The sequence below is a fragment of the Labrus mixtus genome, chromosome 15, assembly GCF_963584025.1.
Source record: "Labrus mixtus chromosome 15, fLabMix1.1, whole genome shotgun sequence".
In the NCBI taxonomy this organism is placed as follows: domain Eukaryota; kingdom Metazoa; phylum Chordata; class Actinopteri; order Labriformes; family Labridae; genus Labrus; species Labrus mixtus.
In genome coordinates, this window is record NC_083626.1 from 16996820 (window position 1) to 17015757 (window position 18938).

Consider the following 18938-nt stretch of genomic DNA (forward strand, 5'->3'; position numbering starts at 1 on the left):
ATGATCACAAATGTGGATACTGTCATTGTCATGCAAGCAGGGTCATAACATCATAGCCCAAAGTTTGTAAATAAAACAAAGGATTAAGCTAAAAACCGTATTAGAATAAATGTGTAAACATGCTCTATAATGCACAACTATCTTGTGTTCATGATGTTGTTCTGAAGAATGAATTCTCAAGTTAAAAACCTGAACAGAGGCTTACAGCTTAACTTTCTCTAAGACTGGGAGAAGCTGTACTCGTGCGCCCTCTGCTGGTGTCTCAGTGTCAGTGTTGGTGTACAAATCTGAAGTAGGCTTATGCAAAATTTGTATAATAGTTCTTAATGTGGTACCTTTAGCTCACATGTTGGTATACATGTGAAACAGTTAAAAACTCAACATTCAAAGATGATATGATGACTTTTTTCTTTCACATTAATGTCTTTGATTCAAATGTATCAATAAAGTGAGAGAAATTCTTAACACACTTTGCAACATATAAAAGCTTCTTTTCTGCTGATTTGCTTTTAAAAACGAATGTGTCTTACTGAAAGAAAATGCATGCAAACATTAACAAGCTGCAAACATGATTAATATGTAAACAATGACAAAGTTATCAACATTGTTCTAAGGCTAAATTGATTAAATATTTGCGATTGGAATGTTTTCACCTTCACAAAATGCATGTTGTATATGCACCGTAGGGTAATTTAATAATAATTAAAAATAAATTAATCAGGTAATTGAATTTAGGTAATTTAAATAGCTTGATGATAACACATACCTGTTGTAGCCTACTTTGTGTTTTTGTCACGGATTTTTTTTTTTTTTGGAGAGAAACAAATTGACAAAAAAAAATTAAACTACGATTTTATTTCTTGATGTAGCCTATCATTATCATTTTATGATTCAGTCATCATGCATCAACCATGTAAATGTCACTTTTATATCGTGGGGTTGTTTCATCTTTAACAAAGATGTTGTCTCTGTCTCCTGCCCAGGGCCTACAGATGTAACTTAGCTCATGTATCTCTGGTACAGTGAAGTACAATGTAGACTGTCTCAGTCAAAATAGAGACATGAATATATAGCCTCTTATACATGTGAAGGCTATATAACGGACATAAATGCATCTGCACGTATGATCTGCACGCAGAGACATGGGACGGGCACCATGAAAGTATTTTTATACCATTTACACATTTGTAAAAGTATGAAAAATAAAAATGAATACAAGGAAAATAAAATAATAGTGATAAATAATAAAAACAATATTTCTCTTTCTGTACCTGCACTAAAACGCACGCACGCACGCACGCAAGCGCGTCAGTAATTGTCATGGAAACAGATCCAACCGAGGCTATATAAGGCCATCGAACCTTCAACTCTTCGCTTTTGCACTTGAACTTTGAACGAGTTGACCTGCAAAATCTCAGCTGTGAAGCTAACCTTTGAAAAGCGCTCAAGAGAACTTCTACAAAACTTCAACAAACCTTTTGGATATTTCATCTCCAGTGGAAAGCCGAAGAGTCTTTAAATAGCCTTCAGCGGACCACTCATGGACCCGGGACACCTGCCGATGGGAGTCGCTCCTCCGAACCAGTGTTCAGGTAAGACTTTAACCCTTTTATGCAGCCTAATTTATCAGTTTACTACTTAATAATGCAGTATTACTCCTCCCTACAACTTTTAAATGCATTATCAGTTCAGAAATCAGTGTAACTTTTACATTTTAAGGTCGTTCACACCGTGTTATTAGGCCTGTTTGAAAGAAAACTAATTTCTAGAAATAACCTTTCACTAGTCGATGTCCCCTTGTAAAACACTTTTTGAGGACTTAAATCTTTAAAATATCCCGGGAAAAAAGTGGAGGGAATTACCTAACAGTTAAAGTGGTTTAAACAATGTTATTTTGGTTTGAGAGCATTTTATTTTACCAAATTTTGAACCGACATTAAGCAAATGTTAGCATGATATCAGCAGAAATTCGTATAATGCTAAAAATGTGTATTTCTTGTGCACCATGGAGATGATGGTCATGACACACGTGCTGTGTCATGACGTCACACGACTCCTCGTTTGATTGGACTGTTGAAGCCTGGTTTATTATATCTTTAGTTTATATTAACACCTAGTCCTTTTAAAATACTCATAGCCTATTCAATTAACTCAAATTAGGACCGTGCTTAGGCATCCTTCATGGGCTATTGAGGATAGGATTGTTGAGCACCTCCTACCTGAACAAAAGTTCGATAAAAATGGCTTCAAAATGATTATCAAAGTTTATATATTAATAAATATATATTTATATATTCTGAAACACGGTTGTTCTCCTCAGTCAAAACAATAACGTCATTCAGCTGGCAGGTGATTCTGCAGCCTTTATTTTAATGTCTCGCATCTTTAAAGTTTTTATCACTGTAAGAAATGTTTGCAATCATGACATCATTTGATAACGTCTTTGAAGTTTAGTTTCTAATTTGAAACTCAAACTCTTAAGCCATATCATTTAATATTCTTTCCATCCATGTTGTCTGAATGTCTCCTTGCTAAAACTTTTCTTTCATGTTCAGTCTGTCAGAAAGGGTCCAGTAAATGCAGAATCAAGTTATTCTCATTTTCTTTGAAAATGAAATAAATAAAATAGTGCACAATATCTGCCACTCTTAAAAAAGCCTGAACTTATTTTACTTTTATTATTCTTGTTTATTTTGTTACAAACATTGAATGATCTAAGGAAAAGTTAATTGTTGATTTTATTATTAAAACACCTTTGGCTTTTCCCCCTCAGACACTGTGTCCAACGTCCTCGCGCAGCCTGCAGGAGATGGCGTCCCCGCTGTCGTCAGGGCTGTCCACGCTGACCAGGATCGCCGTCTCCCAGTCGTCTCCATTCCTGGCGTGGCGAAAGGTAAGTATGGGATTCCTTTAGCAGGTAAGGCTGGGGGCAGTCCCCCAGTCTTTGATGACGACATCAAACACCTCATGGACGTCGATGTCAGCGATGACGAGGAGGATGATGACTTCATGGACTGGACTGATGACCATGGACACCCAGAAACTGATGACAGCATGGACTGGACTGACGCTGGAAAAGATGAAGATGAAGACTCCAGACCTCGCTCCTTTCTCGTGAAGCAGCTCCCAGGGTGTCCACCAGTCCCCACCGGGCCACCCGCTCCTGCTCATCCTCCTGCTGAACCGCCTGTCCCCATCCGTCTACCCGCTCCTGCTCGTCCTCCTGCTGAACCGCCTGTCCCCATCCGTCTACCCGCTCCTGCTCGTCCTCCTGCTGAACCGCTTGTCCCCATCCGTCTACCCGCTCCTGCTCGTCCTCCTGTTGGACCACCTGTCCCCATCCGTCTACCCGCTCCTGCTCGTCCTCCTGCTGAACCGCTTGTCCCCATCCGTCTACCCGCTCCTGCTCGTCCTCCTGTTGGACCACCTGTCCCCATCCGTCTACCCGCTCCTGCTCGTCCTCCTGCTGGACCGCCTGTCCCCATCCGTCTACCCGCTCCTGCTCGTCCTCCTGCTGGACCGCCTGTCCCCATCCGTCTACCCGCTCCTGCTCGTCCTCCTGCTGGACCGCCTGTCCCCATCCGTCTACCCGCTCCTGCTCGTCCTCCTGCTGGACCGCCTGTTCCTGCTGGTCCTTCTGTCTCCACTCCAGAGAAGTCTGCTCCATGGACCTCAGGCCTGGGCCCCTACTCGAAGAGTGCTGCTGCACAGGACGTTGTGAAGAGGACCAGGAAGGAGAGTGCTGCTGCACAGGACGTTGTGAAGAGGACACAGGACGTTTTGAAGAGGACCAGGGAGAAGATTGTTGCAGCACTGGACGGTGCGAAGAGGACCAGGGAGGAGAGTGCTGCTGCACAGGACGGTGCGAAGAGGACCAGGGAGGAGAGTGCTGCTGCAGAGGACGGTGTGAAGAGGACCAGGGAGGAGAGTGCTGCTGCACAGGACGGTGCGAAGAGGACCAGGGAGGAGAGTGCTGCTGCACAGGACGGTGTGAAGAGGACCAGGGAGGAGAGTGCTGCTGCACAGGACGGTGTGAAGAGGACCAGGGAGGAGAGTGCTGCTGCACAGGACGGTGCGAAGAGGACCAGGGAGGAGAGTGCTGCTGCACAGGACGGTGCGAAGAGGACCAGGGAGGAGAGTGCTGCTGCAGAGGACGGTGTGAAGAGGACCAGGGAGGAGAGTGCTGCTGCATAGGACGGTGTGAAGAGGACCAGGGAGGAGAGTGCTGCTGCACAGGACGGTGCGAAGAGGCAGAGGACGGGTTATCAAGACATCGACAACGAGCAGCCTGCCACCTCCGGATCCAGCTCCTCTACACTCAGAAGATTCTGACCAGCTCTTGTGGACGACAGCGACTTGGACTTAAACAGTCACTGTAGAGGACCTGTTTGCGTATACAAATAGTATATACATTTTGTGACCAGCAGGACTGAAGAGCCCAGGATCAACTTCCCAAATATTTGATGTGGTTGGTGATCACTCAGGTGGTATCTCTAGCACCAGGTTCTAATTCATACCTGGCTACCTTATGATTTGATTGTATTAATAAAGCTGTAGATGACTGTACCAGAGGTAAGTTCACAATTCTTAACAGCATCAACAAAATTTTTATTTTAAATATTCAATTCACTTATTCAGTTGTTCATATATGATTACTTCTACTAACTCTTTTGTATCTGTTTGTCTCCATAAAGTGTAGATGATTATTGCAGATTAAAGTAAGTATTAACTTGTTGACAACACAAACAAATGTGTCCTGTAAATCATCATCCCTCTCGTCAATAATTTAAAAAAAAATACGTTTTACTCATTCTGTTCATGTTTTTTTAATAGGTGATTGTCCATGAAAAAGGTAAGGTTATAATTTCTTAACATTAAGAAGAATTGACTTTTACCAGCTTATTTTTTTTAAATAATTGATTAAAGATTATTTTAAAGCCTCTGTTGATTTTACTATATGTAATTGAAAACAACTTTGGTTGAATTTCTTGCACTTTCACAAATATATTTCATGATTATTTGTCTGACTAACTCTGTGGGATCTTTATGTGTTTTGTTGTACCAACATGCCGATAAGGAGAATGAAGACTCCACATCAAGAGAAGATGTTTACATCCCAGACCAGATGAGAAGGATGGATGACTACAGGACCAGCTGGAGAGCGGTGGTCGTCTCTCTTTAATTTTTCTGAGTAAGTAATCCCCTCACTGAGACCTCAATAGTTGAAGTTACAACATAAAGTAATGATAAGGTCAAGATAACTCTGAATATGTGGATTATGTTTATTGTAGGTTTAATCATTCCATTCTTGGAAGGCAAATATAACATTATATCGACTGTTAAAAGTTCTGTTCTCTCTTATTCACTATTTGTTTTTCTGTCTCACAGGACAGGAGTCCTCTGCGTTCCTGGAGCAGCTGACTGTAAACATAAACCCTATGAATTCAACGCTCCTGCCCCTCCACCTCCACCTGCAGCACCACCCTCTTCAGCCTGCAGCCCAGCGATTTTGATTTTCCAAAAAAAAAAATCAAATAAATTATTGTTACGAGTGCAACTTTTAAGTGTGTGATATTGAATCATTTGGCAAAGGTACTTAGTTTGTTTTATATGTAAAACTCATAATATTATTTGAATAATTTAGAACAAACATTGAAACAAATCAGATAAACTTAAGTTTACTTCACTGCTGCTATAGCAGGTCCAAAAAAGGAATGATAATAAGATAAGATAATCCTGTAGTGATGCCCTGTGGGGAAATCCAAGTGTTGCAGCAGTAAAAGAAAAGAAGAAGAGCGTGCATATGAGTACAAATAAAATAGGAATAAAATAAAAATAAAGATAAAAGATGGCTGAAGGAACTGCCCGTCTGCCACAGCTCATCATGGAGAGAGTGAGAGGAGTTGTCCAGGATGGCTATGATTTTGTCCCTCATCCTCCTCTCAGCCACCGTCTTCAAGCTGTCCAGCTGTCCATTATTGAAGAACTTGTACTACAACCTTCTGTAAGAAGACACAGCTTGAGAGGGTTTTGCAGCTGGAATTACTAAAATGTTTTCTGCTCCTTAATCTTGAACATCAAAAAGAGCTTTAGCCTTTACTGCCTGAGTGTCAGCCATGTCAATAGATTGTGTTTAATAGGTAGATTGTAACATATTGTTACTAAATATATATGTGTGTGTGTGTGTGTGTGTGTGTGTGTGTGTGTGTGTGTGTATAAAACCATGCCCATATTTGGGCAAAAACAAGCACTGTGAAAGTGCTGCTTGAATGGAAATATGGATAAAATATTTTTTCTATTCTTTGTATTACATTACAAACTAGAGACACTGAAAAAGTACAATACTGACTTTTAAAAAGACACCAAGAAAAAAAACAAAAAAAACAATGTTCATTGGGACAAAGATGACAGAATACAAACGGTAAAGGTTGCAGCAATTCTTTTTTGTAACAACATTAAAATAAACTACAAATTGATGAAATAAAAGTTTTGTACGTGTCATCAGGTGTCAACAGGTATGTGTGTATGCTTGTGTAATATGCAAAGACAACTTTTGTGTTATGTGATCTGGATGCTTTGTATAAAGAAAAAGAATAACACTAGTGTTGGAGAGGGTTATAAGATAAAAAAAAAAAAAATACATTTTATAAAATTAAGTATAAATAAAGTGGATAAAGGATAAAGGATAAAGTGTGAAAAACGCATGCAGTTGTTGCCAATGGTCTCTGTGTATTATGTGTATATGTTTATCCTTAATGGGGATAGATAGCGTAAAAGTTGAAATAGTTTGAACTAGAGAAATTCCAAGTGGATCGATATCAACCCTGTCTCCATGCCTGTTGTTACAGTAAGTTAAGCATGAGCAACATTATATGCAATTCATATTTTAATCATACAGTAAGTACAGAAAAGTGTTGGTTCTATGACCAAATAAAAAGCAAGTGATGTTTCAATGATTTTACATTTTATGTTCTTTAATAATTTGTGGTACATCAGTTTTCAAGCAAACCATATCCATACAACAATTAACTTTCAAATGCACACATTGTCACAGATAGCATGTAATGTAACCTTTAATCTAGATTGAGTACATTAACAATGGGCTAAAAAGGACCACCAGGTGGACTCTATTCAGATGGAAAGGAACTAAGTACTGTACTCAACAGTTTTTACAGTTTTAAGGAACTTGTACTTAACTTGAGTAGTTACATTTTAGGAAATGTTGTACATTTACTACATTTCAGAGGAAATATTGTACTTTTTACTTGAGCACTGCAGGTACTACTTTAAATAAAAAGATTTTGCATATAAAACAAGTGATATGTTTATGAAAGAATTGCACTTTCAAATTCAAAGCTGAACTTGAAGAGGAAGTATTTAGAGTCGGCATAACTGGACCCCCAACTTTAACACTACCTTTAGAGGGTCAATTAATTGAAGGCAGAACGCTCCTGTGCATCGAAATACAATAACGATATGAAGAATAAGTACAAAATCTCTGGCTCCAGTTTCGTCAAAGTGAAAATGTTTTAGTTCCTCTATGACAGAAACATGAATATCTTTGAGTTGTGGACAAAGCAAGACATTTGAGGACTTTATCTTTGGCTTTGGAAAACCGAGAATGAGGTTTTTCACCATTTTCAGACATTTTATAGACAAAACAACTCAGATAAATTAAAAAAAAAAAATCAACAGATTAATCATTAATGATAGTAATTGTTAGTTGCAGCCTTAGTGTACTTATTATACTATACTACACTGCTACTACCCCAAGTCCTAATCACAAGAAAGCTTTCCCCTAGTCTGAATTGAAATCTTAAATCACACCCAGAATTATAGTGACTAACTTCAAATTCTGTGCTTTTTTCATAAGCAGCCAACCTACTTACAGCTGAGAGCGTATGTAACCTCGTAGGAAAAGATAAAGCTCAATGGCTTCTTCAGGTGAGGTGGGTGGTTGCCATGGCTAGGCAACAAATGTCAAAGACTGTCTTGTCACATGGATATGGGCCTCTCAGAAGGCATTCCTCTCTGCAGATCTGAATCTTTTGTTGAGACACCTCTTTGAGGTAATCCCTCGCCCCAAACAGTTGAGGGAGTGTGTACAGCATCAGTGGACGGCCACCAAGAGACACAGCATTTCTGCTCGGGCGGATTCTGTGGCTGTTCCAGAGATGGACAACTTCCTGCAATTCTCTCTGGGAAGGACAAAAAAGGTTATCAACTCAAATATAACACATTCATGAGCTCAAATTCTGTATTTGTGGTCCGTAATGTTGGCAGACAAATATCTTACAAAGTTTTTTCTATGTCCTGTATACTACACCGTATAACAAACCAGAATGAGGCTTATGCCGAATGGTATTCCTTACTAGGTTATTGAGAGGAATAGTATGAATCACTTTTTTGATACTGATGCATGGAGTGACGCATGGAGTCAACATGTTTTTATAATGAAAAAGTTTGATGATAAATTGTGATGTTCATGTAATAATTTTGATTACTGGAACTCTCTAATGACCTGTAATAACCTGATTAGTTGTAGGCTAGTTGCTTAGTCTCCTAATTGCGCAAAAATCCGCATTCAAAGAAATTAAACTGTAGATCATTCGCCTCCGCAGGAAAATCTGTCACTCCAGCAATGTAGCCTACTTGTTTGTTTGTTTGTTTGTTTGTTTGTTGTTCTTAAATAAATATACAATAATAAGACAATATGGAAGGTTATGCATATCACAGTATAGTAGACGGTAGCCTACTTTCCAAATAAGCAGTCTCCCCTCCTCTATCAGTATTTTCCTTCTTAATGAGACGCGGATACAGGCAAGCAGGTAAGCACATCATTTTGTGGTATTGAAATGTGCGATGCACCACAGCGCAATCAACATCAGGTGGACAGCGCCTGGTGCTGAAATTATAGACACATCAAGCAACAGAGCATGTTTGTCGAGAGGGTTCATAATCAATGCATGGCATTATGCAATATGGCACTATGGACAAGGGCAAGATAAAATTTAAATCATAACATTTTGAGGCCAACTTGGTGGCTTCTTACCTCAATTATCTCAAGACCAGAGAGACCATCGGCAACAACTGCATGCGTTTTTCACACTTTATCCTTAATGGGGATAGATAGTGTAAAGGTTGAAAAGTCATCCATTAAGTCAAATGTAATTCCAACATCAGTGGAGAATTAATTCTATTTGCAATGAATTGGCTTGGATTAAAACAACATCGATACCAGAAATCAATACCCAGGCCTTCTGATAGAAACATAATGAATGAAGTTAAGTTTAACTATTTTCCACCGTAAAAACATGGGAAAAATGGGAAGGAGGAGGAAACCCTGTCGTTTGTGTGTGTGTCTGTGTGTGAGGTTAACAGTCACATGTACAAGTTCATAGCCAGGACTTGGTGGGGCAGCATGTACAACATAATCTGAAACAGGTGGAATAGGAGTGGAAGTGGAGGGGATGGCGATTAGTTCCTCTTTGTTTGTCTGAAGGAGAGGCAGGTGTAAAAGAGTATCATCAAGATGACTTGCAAAGGGTCCACCTAGCAATGGACCTATGATGACTTCAGATATGTCACTGAGAGAGGAGAGCTGAATAATGTCAACAGCAGAAGAGAAAACAATGGTCTCTGTATTACTTTGCTTATCTGTTTCTGTCGTCTCTGTCTGTTGATTAGCTGTTTCCACTGAATCTGTCTGTTTTGTTTCTTCCATTGGCTCAGCTTGTTTTTCAACTTCATCATGAATCTCTGTTGAATTTTCATCTTTGTCTACCAGAAGCTCCGTCAGTAAGTAAAATCTTTAGAGCCCCAATTTCAGTGCCTCATACAGCTCTCCCACATTAACAGCATCCTCAAGTTCTGCTTCCTGAAAGTCAACAATGTTGTGACTGAATTCTTCCCATTTTCCCTTTCTTGATTTCCCATTTGGGAAAAACAGCTGTTTTGCATGTGATATAATGTCTTTTTTTGTGGCACTCTTTGCAATATCAAAGCTTCTGCACCACAGCGTTTTCTCACTTGCTTTCCCTCGTGTATCCATCCTAATTCTACTTTGTTTGTCATCTTGGCAGCCAATTTATTATGTCTTAGGTGCTTCCTTGATTGTTTGATAGTACAACTCTCCTCATCAGAATCTTCTTCACCCTTATCTTTGTTGCTGGCTGTCCTCATCTTCCTTCTGAGTTTGACAAGCAAGGATAGTCTGTTGGCGTCATCTTCATTTTTCTTTTGTTTTCCAAAGCAGAACCGCCTAGCAGCAATCCGGTCACCATACGTCGGAATGTAAACAGCCATAGCTGTATCATTCAGTTCTCCAGCTACTGAGGTGTCAATCTGTAATGAAGTAAAACATAATTTAGTCCATCTTTAAATGTCAATATATTTCAGTATTTGATGTCTTCCAGTATAAGTATATCATATTTATACCAAAGCTATCATTCATCATTCAGTTCTCCAGAGATCTAAGAGATCTTTATCTGGTAATAATGAGATCTTTATCTCGTTATAACAAGAAACCAGGCAAAAAAATAAATTCTCCACATGAATGCAATATTATTTATATTCATTCATCATCATCCTCTTGTATTGTAGCCTACCATTAGCTGACAATGGTCCATATTGGCTATTAATTATTTAACCTACTTTAAATGATATTCACATAGGCCTCGATTTTTTTATCTCGTATTTTATCTTAAAATAAATGCAATTTGATTAATTTAATGTTGTAAACAGCCCGTTTAAAGTTACAGAATAATAATAGACAAGTGCTGGCTTAGACACTTCTAGAAACCTGAACAGACCGACTGCCCCACTAGCACTGGTCTATTTTAAACCTTTTAACAAGTGAGCGTGCTAATATTACTCGTCCTTTCAGGAGGCTAAGCACAACAGAACACAGATCTGACAGCAGAAGCTGAATCCTGGCCCTTCAGCCTCACTACACAAGTATGACAGAAGAAGTTTGTGTGTTTTAGCCTTTAGCCGCATGTGCTACTCTCAAATTATGCTAACATACTACTAATATAGCATACTGCTAGCTGAGCTGACTGTGCTGACAGTGCATGCATAACAGGTGACCTGTTAATGATTAGCACACTCACTTTCTGTTTTATTATGGTGCAAAATAATTAGATAGCTTCTAAAGAGCGGATCCTGTTGTAGACCAACAAAGCAAAATGAAGGCCTCTGCACATAAAGTAACATAGCCTTATGTGCACCTTCAAAACTTATAGCCTACCCTTCTGTTGTTTGTCCTTAAAATCACTGTTAAATCATATGCCATATATTTGCCTTTGATTAAATAATGAAAGCTTTTGCACAGTCGTTGAGTAGGCCTATGTCATTAGCAAAAGGTGAAACAGATAAATGTGAAATCAAAGAGTTTTTATTTTATTTTACCGGTAGTCCCTCAAGTTGATTTCAATACAATCTCCAGCTACAGACTTATTATTCATGCAGCATTTAATTCAGGAAACTCTCCCAAAATACTTATCACACATAGATAATAAACCAGCTGTTTTTTCATAGTTATAACTTTCCGTTCCTGAGAATTCAAATTGATTTCTTACTATAGGATTTATGCATGTTAAAATACCTTAAATGTACAATTAAATGGACTCGCTTTTCTCTTCTCACTACTCAAATTGATTTTACCCCGCAGGTCACACCTACCTATTCACACACTGATCGAGAGGCTGCTATGTAAAGTGACCATCAGAGGTGACTAATCCTATTCATACATAGGCCTCTATAAATGTGGGTTATGTATCTTGCCCAAGGACACATCAGACATGTGGCTTCAGGAGCTGAAGGTTGGGTCGAACACCCCAAAAATGATGCTAACACTTGATTTGACAGTGATTTGGGGGCATTTAAATTGACAAAAAGTACAAAAGTCTTTCAGTTATGTGGAAGAGAGAGAGAGAGACGACTGACTACATTGAGCCACAGCCACACAAAATGCTACTGACTTTGTAGTAGTCTAATGAGAATGGCACAGACAAACCCAACTCTCTGTTTTAGTTTCCCTCTTTCTCTGTACATTTGACACAGCTCTCTCACTCCATGCTGACTAATGTCAAACACACATCCGAGGCAGCGATCGATGGATGCTCCTGTGGTAGAAGAGCATGGCTCACAGCTGCTCCGGCAGCTGGAGAGGATGAGAGCTGCCGAGGAGCTCACTGATGTGGTGCTGCTGGCAGAGGGGATTCCCTTCCATTGCCACAAGGTGGTGCTGTCTGCATTCAGCCCCTACTTCCAGGTATACATATTTACTGAAAGTGATTTTGCTGACACAGGAAAATACAAGTCAATGCAATCAGATTATATGGTAGAGAGATGAAGAGGAAATTCAACTGTTACAACAGCTCAAGAGTCAGAGTAAAGAAGAAGGGCTATCACGCCAAGTGTAACAACAATAATACACAAATCAACAGTAATGATACAAATGTATGTATACACCATGTAGACCTTTCAATTATAGCTGCACAGATCCTTAGTTGGACTCATTGAACAGTATGGGTTAAGTGATGTATACAAATAAATTATATATGATTCAATTAAATATGAATATACATAATTAGAAAATAGAAATCTATAAAATGTATTTTAAAATGATGTGTATAGATATGAATTATATATAACCTGAGATAATAGTGTGAAGTAGCTGTCATGCAGTGAGTGATGATTGTTGGTTTCAGGGAAGTTTAGGTGTTGCACTGTGATGTTGGTGTCATGGTGTTTGGCTGCCATCACGATTGAGAAATGTCACATTATTTGCTGAACTCTCCAGGCCATGTTTACATGTGGTCTGAAGGAGACCCGGGGAGGAGAGGTGCCTCTCAGAGACACTCCTGCTCAGAGTCTAGACCTGCTCCTCGACTACATGTACCGCGCTGAACTGCCACTTTCCAACGATAACATCCAGGGAGTGGCTGCTGCTGCCTTTCTGCTGCACGTAGACGGAGCCTTCAGGTGGGGACAGAGACTGCTAATTGATCATTGTTCCAATAAAATAACATTAATTTGTAGTATTAGGTTAGGACGTCAGAGGCATTGTCCTATTTTCCTGCTTTGAACCACCTCTGTGAAATGCACTAGTTGGATGTGACTGTAGTTCAGGCTGATGTCAGAGGTACTGACAGTACTTGTTGTAATTGCTTAAGGTTGTGTCAGAGCCACATGGAGGCCCGTATGGACCCCTCAAACTGTGTGGGTCTGTATCACTGGGCCAGACACTTGGGGGCCACCAGTCTGGCTGACTGTGCCTTGAGGTTCCTCTGCCAACACTTTGCACAGGTCGGTCTTCAGTCTTAATAATATCAAATGCTCCCTTAGCTACAGATATTAAGTTACTTTCCGTGGACATAAAAATGTCATAAGGCTAAATAAATGATTCAACCTTAATATCAATAAAGACACATCTGCCTTATTATAACACTGATGAGGCATCTAAGGACCAAAAGGCTCTATTCAGTATAGAAATTAAAGAAATAAAAATTGGAAAACAAAAAAAACAGCAGAAACATGATGGATGCAGAACATTTCATTTCAGTTACTTTAAGCTGCCAATGTTGTTTAAATGTTTAAACTTTCTTACTAACTACATTTCTTGACACTTAAAAATACAGTGTTGATTTGGAAAGGATTTTGTCTTTTATATTTTTCCCCCACCATCCTGTTTGTACTGTTATTTTCAAACCTACCCCCCTTCTTTTTATCTTGCTATCTCGAGGTCTGTGAAGAAGAAGAAGTGCTGGACCTGGATGCACTAAGTCTTGGTGATCTGCTGGGTTCAGATGACCTTAACATATCGCAGGAGCAGGTTGTTTTAGAGCTGGTGCTGCGGTGGGTGCAGAGGCGAAGGGGGGACCCGCACAGTGAAGCTCAGGCTGTGGAGCTACTCAGACGTGTCCGTCTGGAGCTCGTCGACCCTGGATTCCGCCGGAAAGCCAGGAGGAGAAACCCGGTGAGAATGATGGGGCAGAAAGGACTAGTATTATCTACCTTATCCAAATTTACCAAGGAAATAGTTTATTGAATTATGGCTACCTAACCTATAAATTAATCTTGTAGGCATTGCTGCGGGATGCTGAATGCTTTGGAATGATTCCTCTCCAAACGTCAGGACTCTGTGAGACGGCAGCTCCACCCCGGCCATCCCTTCGTTATGGAATGGAGACCACAGATCTGCTGCTCTGCCTGGGTGGGGTAAATAAGGAGGGAGCACCTGCTCGCCGGGGAGGACTAGCTGACCTCAGTTTATGCTTTGCCCCCCATAGTAGAAAGACTTACTATATACCCTCTCCACTGAGAGGCTGTGGGGGCATGGGCCAGATCACTGCAGGGGCGGTGACACGAGACAATAACATAGTGGTGGCCATAGAGATAGAAGATCAACACAGGGTGAAGAGGGTTGATATTTACAGGTGCTTATGTATTCTTATATGTTAGAATTTCGTCTTTTACTTGGGTTACTTTTAACAGCAGATCCAAACTGCGTTTCTGTTTCAGGTTTGATCATTCAGAGAAGAACGGCTGGGTTGAGCTGTGCTCAGCAGCACACAGGGACATGTATGCTTTAGGGCTGCTTGGGGATTCCCTCTATTTGATCGGGGGTCAGATGAAAATGCATAATCACTACATCATTACGGACAGCGTGGAGAGATGGTCGTTGAAGAGAGGAGGTAGCTGGCTCAGCTTCGCCCCTCTGCCTCTGCCTTTAGCTTGCCACTGTGTCGTCAGCCTGAAAGAGCATCTGTACGTGCTGGGAGGCTGGACACCCCAGGTACACAGACCTGTATAAAAAAAAACCCCAATGGACTCAAAAGTAACTTTGAAGTGGAAAATAATAGAGTCTGGATGAAGCAGATTTGCTGAATTTAAAGACCTTGAAGTTATCGTCTTTTAGATTTTCATTTATTTAAAGGTCTGTTGATTTCTATCACTGAATACGGTCACAATGTCTAAGGGTGCTGGTTGTTGCATTCTCTGTTGAAAACGTCTAGATGGCATACTGTTAGACTAATAAAAGCCAACATAATTCAACTTTGGCAAGCTACTTTCTACAGCCTTAGTTCAAATTGTGAACAGCAAAGTTTCATATTGAGTGAAATGTTTGACTGTTCAAAGAAAGCAGGATGAGTTTTTGTTTCAATAAAGACTACTTACACATGTACAGGACTAGATGTCGTAGGGATAAGAGGTATTATTTGGCACCAAAATCTCTACACAAACCTAAACTTCCTCACAGGAGCTTCAGATGAAAATAATATATTTTTTCTGCTCCTTAATGTTTACTCCCCACCTCAAATGTGATATTTATCTCCTTCCTTCTTCTCTCCAACTCTCCCTCTCTGCCCTCAGCACCAGCCAGATGATGAGCCTGACAAGCTGAGTAACCGTTTGTTTCAGTTTGACCCCGTCAGGGACAGGTGGACGGAGTGTGCCAGGATGAAGTACTCCAGGTACCGCTGTGGCACGGCTGTACTCAATGGAGAAATCTACATACTAGGTTAGACTGCAAGGTGGACCTTAACATTATTCCTAAGACTTAATTCTGTATACAGGAAAGAGTGGAGTTGATGATGTGGTGTTGATTGTGTGTGTCTCAGGTGGTATAGGATGTGACAGAGAGGACAGGGGACAATCACGTCGCTGTTTGAGCTCTGTCGAGATCTATAACCCAGACACAGACACCTGGAGGGAGGGACCTACCCTTCCTACAACTTTACTGGCCCTACGAACCAACGCATCAAATATTGGATCGGTGGAGGGAAAGCTCTACCTCTGTGGATACTACAAAGGGGCTGGTCAGTTTTTTTTTTAAATCCATGTTTTTTTAAACAGCTCATTTTGCATGTTGTCTATAAAATTACCCTTGTAAGTTCATGGGGAAATGACCTAAATGTTGTACAAAAACAAGGCCCCCTTTTTGCCTGACTCAGAATGTAGAAATGCATGCTAACTGATGAGGCCGAATCCCAGAAATTAGATTTTGGTCAGCCATAACTCACATTTTTTTCTCCCGTGACTGCAGGCCGTCATGAGATCATCACCAAGGAGATTTTGGAGTTGGATCCTGCAGACAATGTGTGGACAGTGGTGGAAAGACGGGCAGCCATGCATGACAGCTATGATGTCTGTCTGGTGGCAAACCTCAATCCTCGAGACCTCTTCACACCCTGATTCACATCCTCCTGACTCAGAGCAACAATGCAATTTTCATGCAGTTTTATCCAAGCCTAGCTTGCCTCCCAGACTGCACATGTAGTCACGGAAAGGTCAAGCTGCGACTGAAATCTGGAGGTCTAGTTGATTGTTCTAAAACGTGTTACTGCAGGATTGATTTCTTGTGAACAGAAGCCCTTACATTTGGTTTTACTCAACAAGTAATCTGGTTGTTTTCTAGGGATCTCAACTTATTTATGTCGGATCTACAAGCATAAAAAAAAAAAGATAGGCTTAACTCACCTTATTAGTGTGGTTAGTGTGTATGGCCTTGAGTATCCCAGTTTGATCAGGTTTTTAAGTATCTGTTTTTTGTGTTTGTGCATGTAAACATCATGCCTCGATTTCAGAAAACAGGATAAGCCCTTATCCCAGTTTTGAGAAACCAGAATTTGCTACCTGGAGAACTCACAAAGAAAATGGGATATTGTTGCTTGTATACGCCTTTCCCCGGGTTCTGACAGCCGGCGACTACCTGCTCAGACGTGGCTGCAGCAAAGTGCAAAACAAACATGGCGGCGCCAACGAGAGCTTCTTACTTTTGGAGCAACAGAGACTGAGTTTTTATCTTTGGGCTCAGTGGTAGAGTTGGTCATATCTCAACCAGAAGGTTGGGGGTTCGACTCCCCAGCTCCTGTAGACATGTTGATGTGTCCTTGGGTAAGACTCTTAATCCCAAATTTGAAACTTTACATAGCAACCTCTGCCATCAGTGTGTGAATGTAGTGTAGGTATGTGTGACCTGCGGTTTTAAAAAAGCGCTTTGACAATAAGGTGTTATACTACAAGTCCATTTACCATTTTTGTAATGAAGAATGAAATATAATCGGAATCGCATTGAACTGCTTTTTTATTTCATATACTTTATTAATCCCTGAGGGACATTCTGGTTTACACTCTGTTAGTGAGAGACATATTTCTCACACACATAGGACTGAATCACAGACAGGGGAGCTGCTACACACTGCTACGCAGCTAGCACATGAGAGTGGTTGGGGGTTTGGTGCTTTGCTAAAGGCCATCTCAGCAGTTCTCTGGAAGTGCCCTGGCACCTCTCCAGTTACTTGAACCAGCGACCCTCCGGTTCCCAACCCAAGTCCCTACAGACTGAGCTACTTCCCACCACCATGTTGATGAGATAGTGATAAGCTAAATAAATAAAAAAATATCATTTATATGGTACTTTCTATTAAGAAGTAGCAGTCCCCAATCCTGACCCCTAAATTTCAATTTATGTAAATACCACTTAAAACACTTTTTAGATTTGTTTCAACTGTGTAGTTTAAAAGATCTTTATGATTAAGTTTAAACAAAGTTTGAAAGACTTAGATTTATTGTGGGTTTAATTTTTAAATTAAAAAACTATGCTCAAAAAATCATGTCCCTAGTTTTCATGTCACTACCGAAACACAAGAGTTTTAGTGGCTTGGCTGAGCCTAGATTTAAGCCACACCCCTGAATTTTTGACCAGGAAGTGAAATTGCATCCCTGTTCCCCATGGCTGAATGATAAGCAGCTAAATCCTATAATTTTTTTAATAAATGTGCTCCAAAGTCTGAAAATCAGTGTGTAACTTTAAAAATTGTCACTACTGAACACACATTCTCTTCAATTATGTAAATTTTTTGGGGTTTTGTGCAAATTATGTTTCTATGGGTGTACAATTCTTCAAAGATGTGCTTGCTAGCATTCTTTAATTATGCTCAATTAGCTAGAATTGTCACTACCGAAACAGTCACGAGCGAATCATATGGTCAAGTTCGGTAGTGACATTATCATTTCGGTAGTCACAAAATGGAATGGTAAAGTAGTTAAATCTCATCATTTTGAAATAAATGTATTCAAATGTCTTAAAAGCAGTGAGTTTCTATAAGTATCATCATTCCAATCATCTATTTACAGCAAATAAGCAATTGATAAATAATATTTGTACTAGATGGTCATGGATGAACATTTTTCTTCAAAAATAAATTATTTTATTGACCACTAAACATATGTGCTTGTAATATTCCCAACATCAGGCATGTTATGAGTTTAAATTAAGCAATAAGGTTGAGGGAATATGATAAAACACTACAAAAAAAGAAAGACTGAAAGACTGGTTGTTTTAAAAAAAATAAAAATATATTGAGTTATCAACTAAAATGTTATAATACTGATTGGTTAACTGTATGTTCCATCTCATAAATCATTAACTCTGAAATCAATCTGATCAGTGTTTTACATTTTAGAAAGAAAGATTGCACATAGATTTTGAAGAATTTAAAAAATTGAAATTTGTTAAAAAAAATCATTTTTATTGATTTTATTGTGAAAACCTTCAATAAAAATTTGTAAAGAATAATCTTTACATAAGGGAAGTAAACATAATATTAACAGGTTAACATAATATTGTTTTTATCATAGTTTAATATGTTCCGGTAGTGACAAATTTGGGGAGAGGAAATACATTCCAAAACAGTCTAAAAATACAATATCAAATTTGACTGTTATTTTACTAGATATATGTACTTCAGACATGGAACAATATATATAGGGGAAAAAAATTGGGAATAAAACTTTTCCAACCTGACTTTGAACCAATTCGGTAGAATGGCCCAGATACAAAAGACTAATGAAGACAGATGAATCAATTTGTTATGATGGGGAAACCAGCTTACCAGCTTGTTATCTTGAGATGTTAAGAAGAATAAGCT

At 39.6% G+C, this 18938-nt stretch overlaps 1 protein-coding gene across 2 annotated transcripts; it reads left to right on the plus strand.

Moving 5' to 3' along the window:
* The first annotated feature begins 10866 nt into the window (after positions 1 to 10866).
* Positions 10867 to 17852, plus strand: LOC132990031 (kelch repeat and BTB domain-containing protein 12-like). Of its 2 annotated transcripts, XM_061058050.1 has the most exons (11): positions 10867 to 10956; positions 11672 to 11730; positions 12064 to 12274; positions 12806 to 12987; positions 13179 to 13311; positions 13748 to 13981; positions 14089 to 14441; positions 14527 to 14800; positions 15379 to 15526; positions 15627 to 15824; positions 16052 to 17852. In XM_061058050.1, the coding sequence occupies exons 3-11, from the start codon at positions 12086 to 12088 to the stop codon at positions 16198 to 16200; spliced, it is 1860 nt and encodes a 619-aa protein (XP_060914033.1). In that variant the 5' UTR covers positions 10867 to 10956; positions 11672 to 11730; positions 12064 to 12085; the 3' UTR covers positions 16201 to 17852. The 2 variants fall into 2 exon arrangements, with proteins under 2 accessions (XP_060914033.1, XP_060914034.1); XM_061058051.1 differs by lacking the exon at positions 14527 to 14800 and having other exon boundaries at positions 14089 to 14223; positions 16052 to 17851.
* Positions 17853 to 18938: the final 1086 nt, after the last annotated feature.

What these genes read in the sequence shown, in the direction of transcription:
- LOC132990031 (XM_061058050.1), top strand. Translation starts at nt 12,086, where the DNA reads ATGTCAAACACACATCCGAGGCAGCGATCGATGGATGCTCCTGTGGTA. An exon ending in CACGTAGACGGAGCCTTCAG is followed by an intron (nt 12,988 to 13,178) that starts GTGGGGACAGAG and finishes TAATTGCTTAAG; the next exon opens with GTTGTGTCAGAGCCACATGG. An exon ending in AAGCCAGGAGGAGAAACCCG is followed by an intron (nt 13,982 to 14,088) that starts GTGAGAATGATG and finishes TTAATCTTGTAG; the next exon opens with GCATTGCTGCGGGATGCTGA.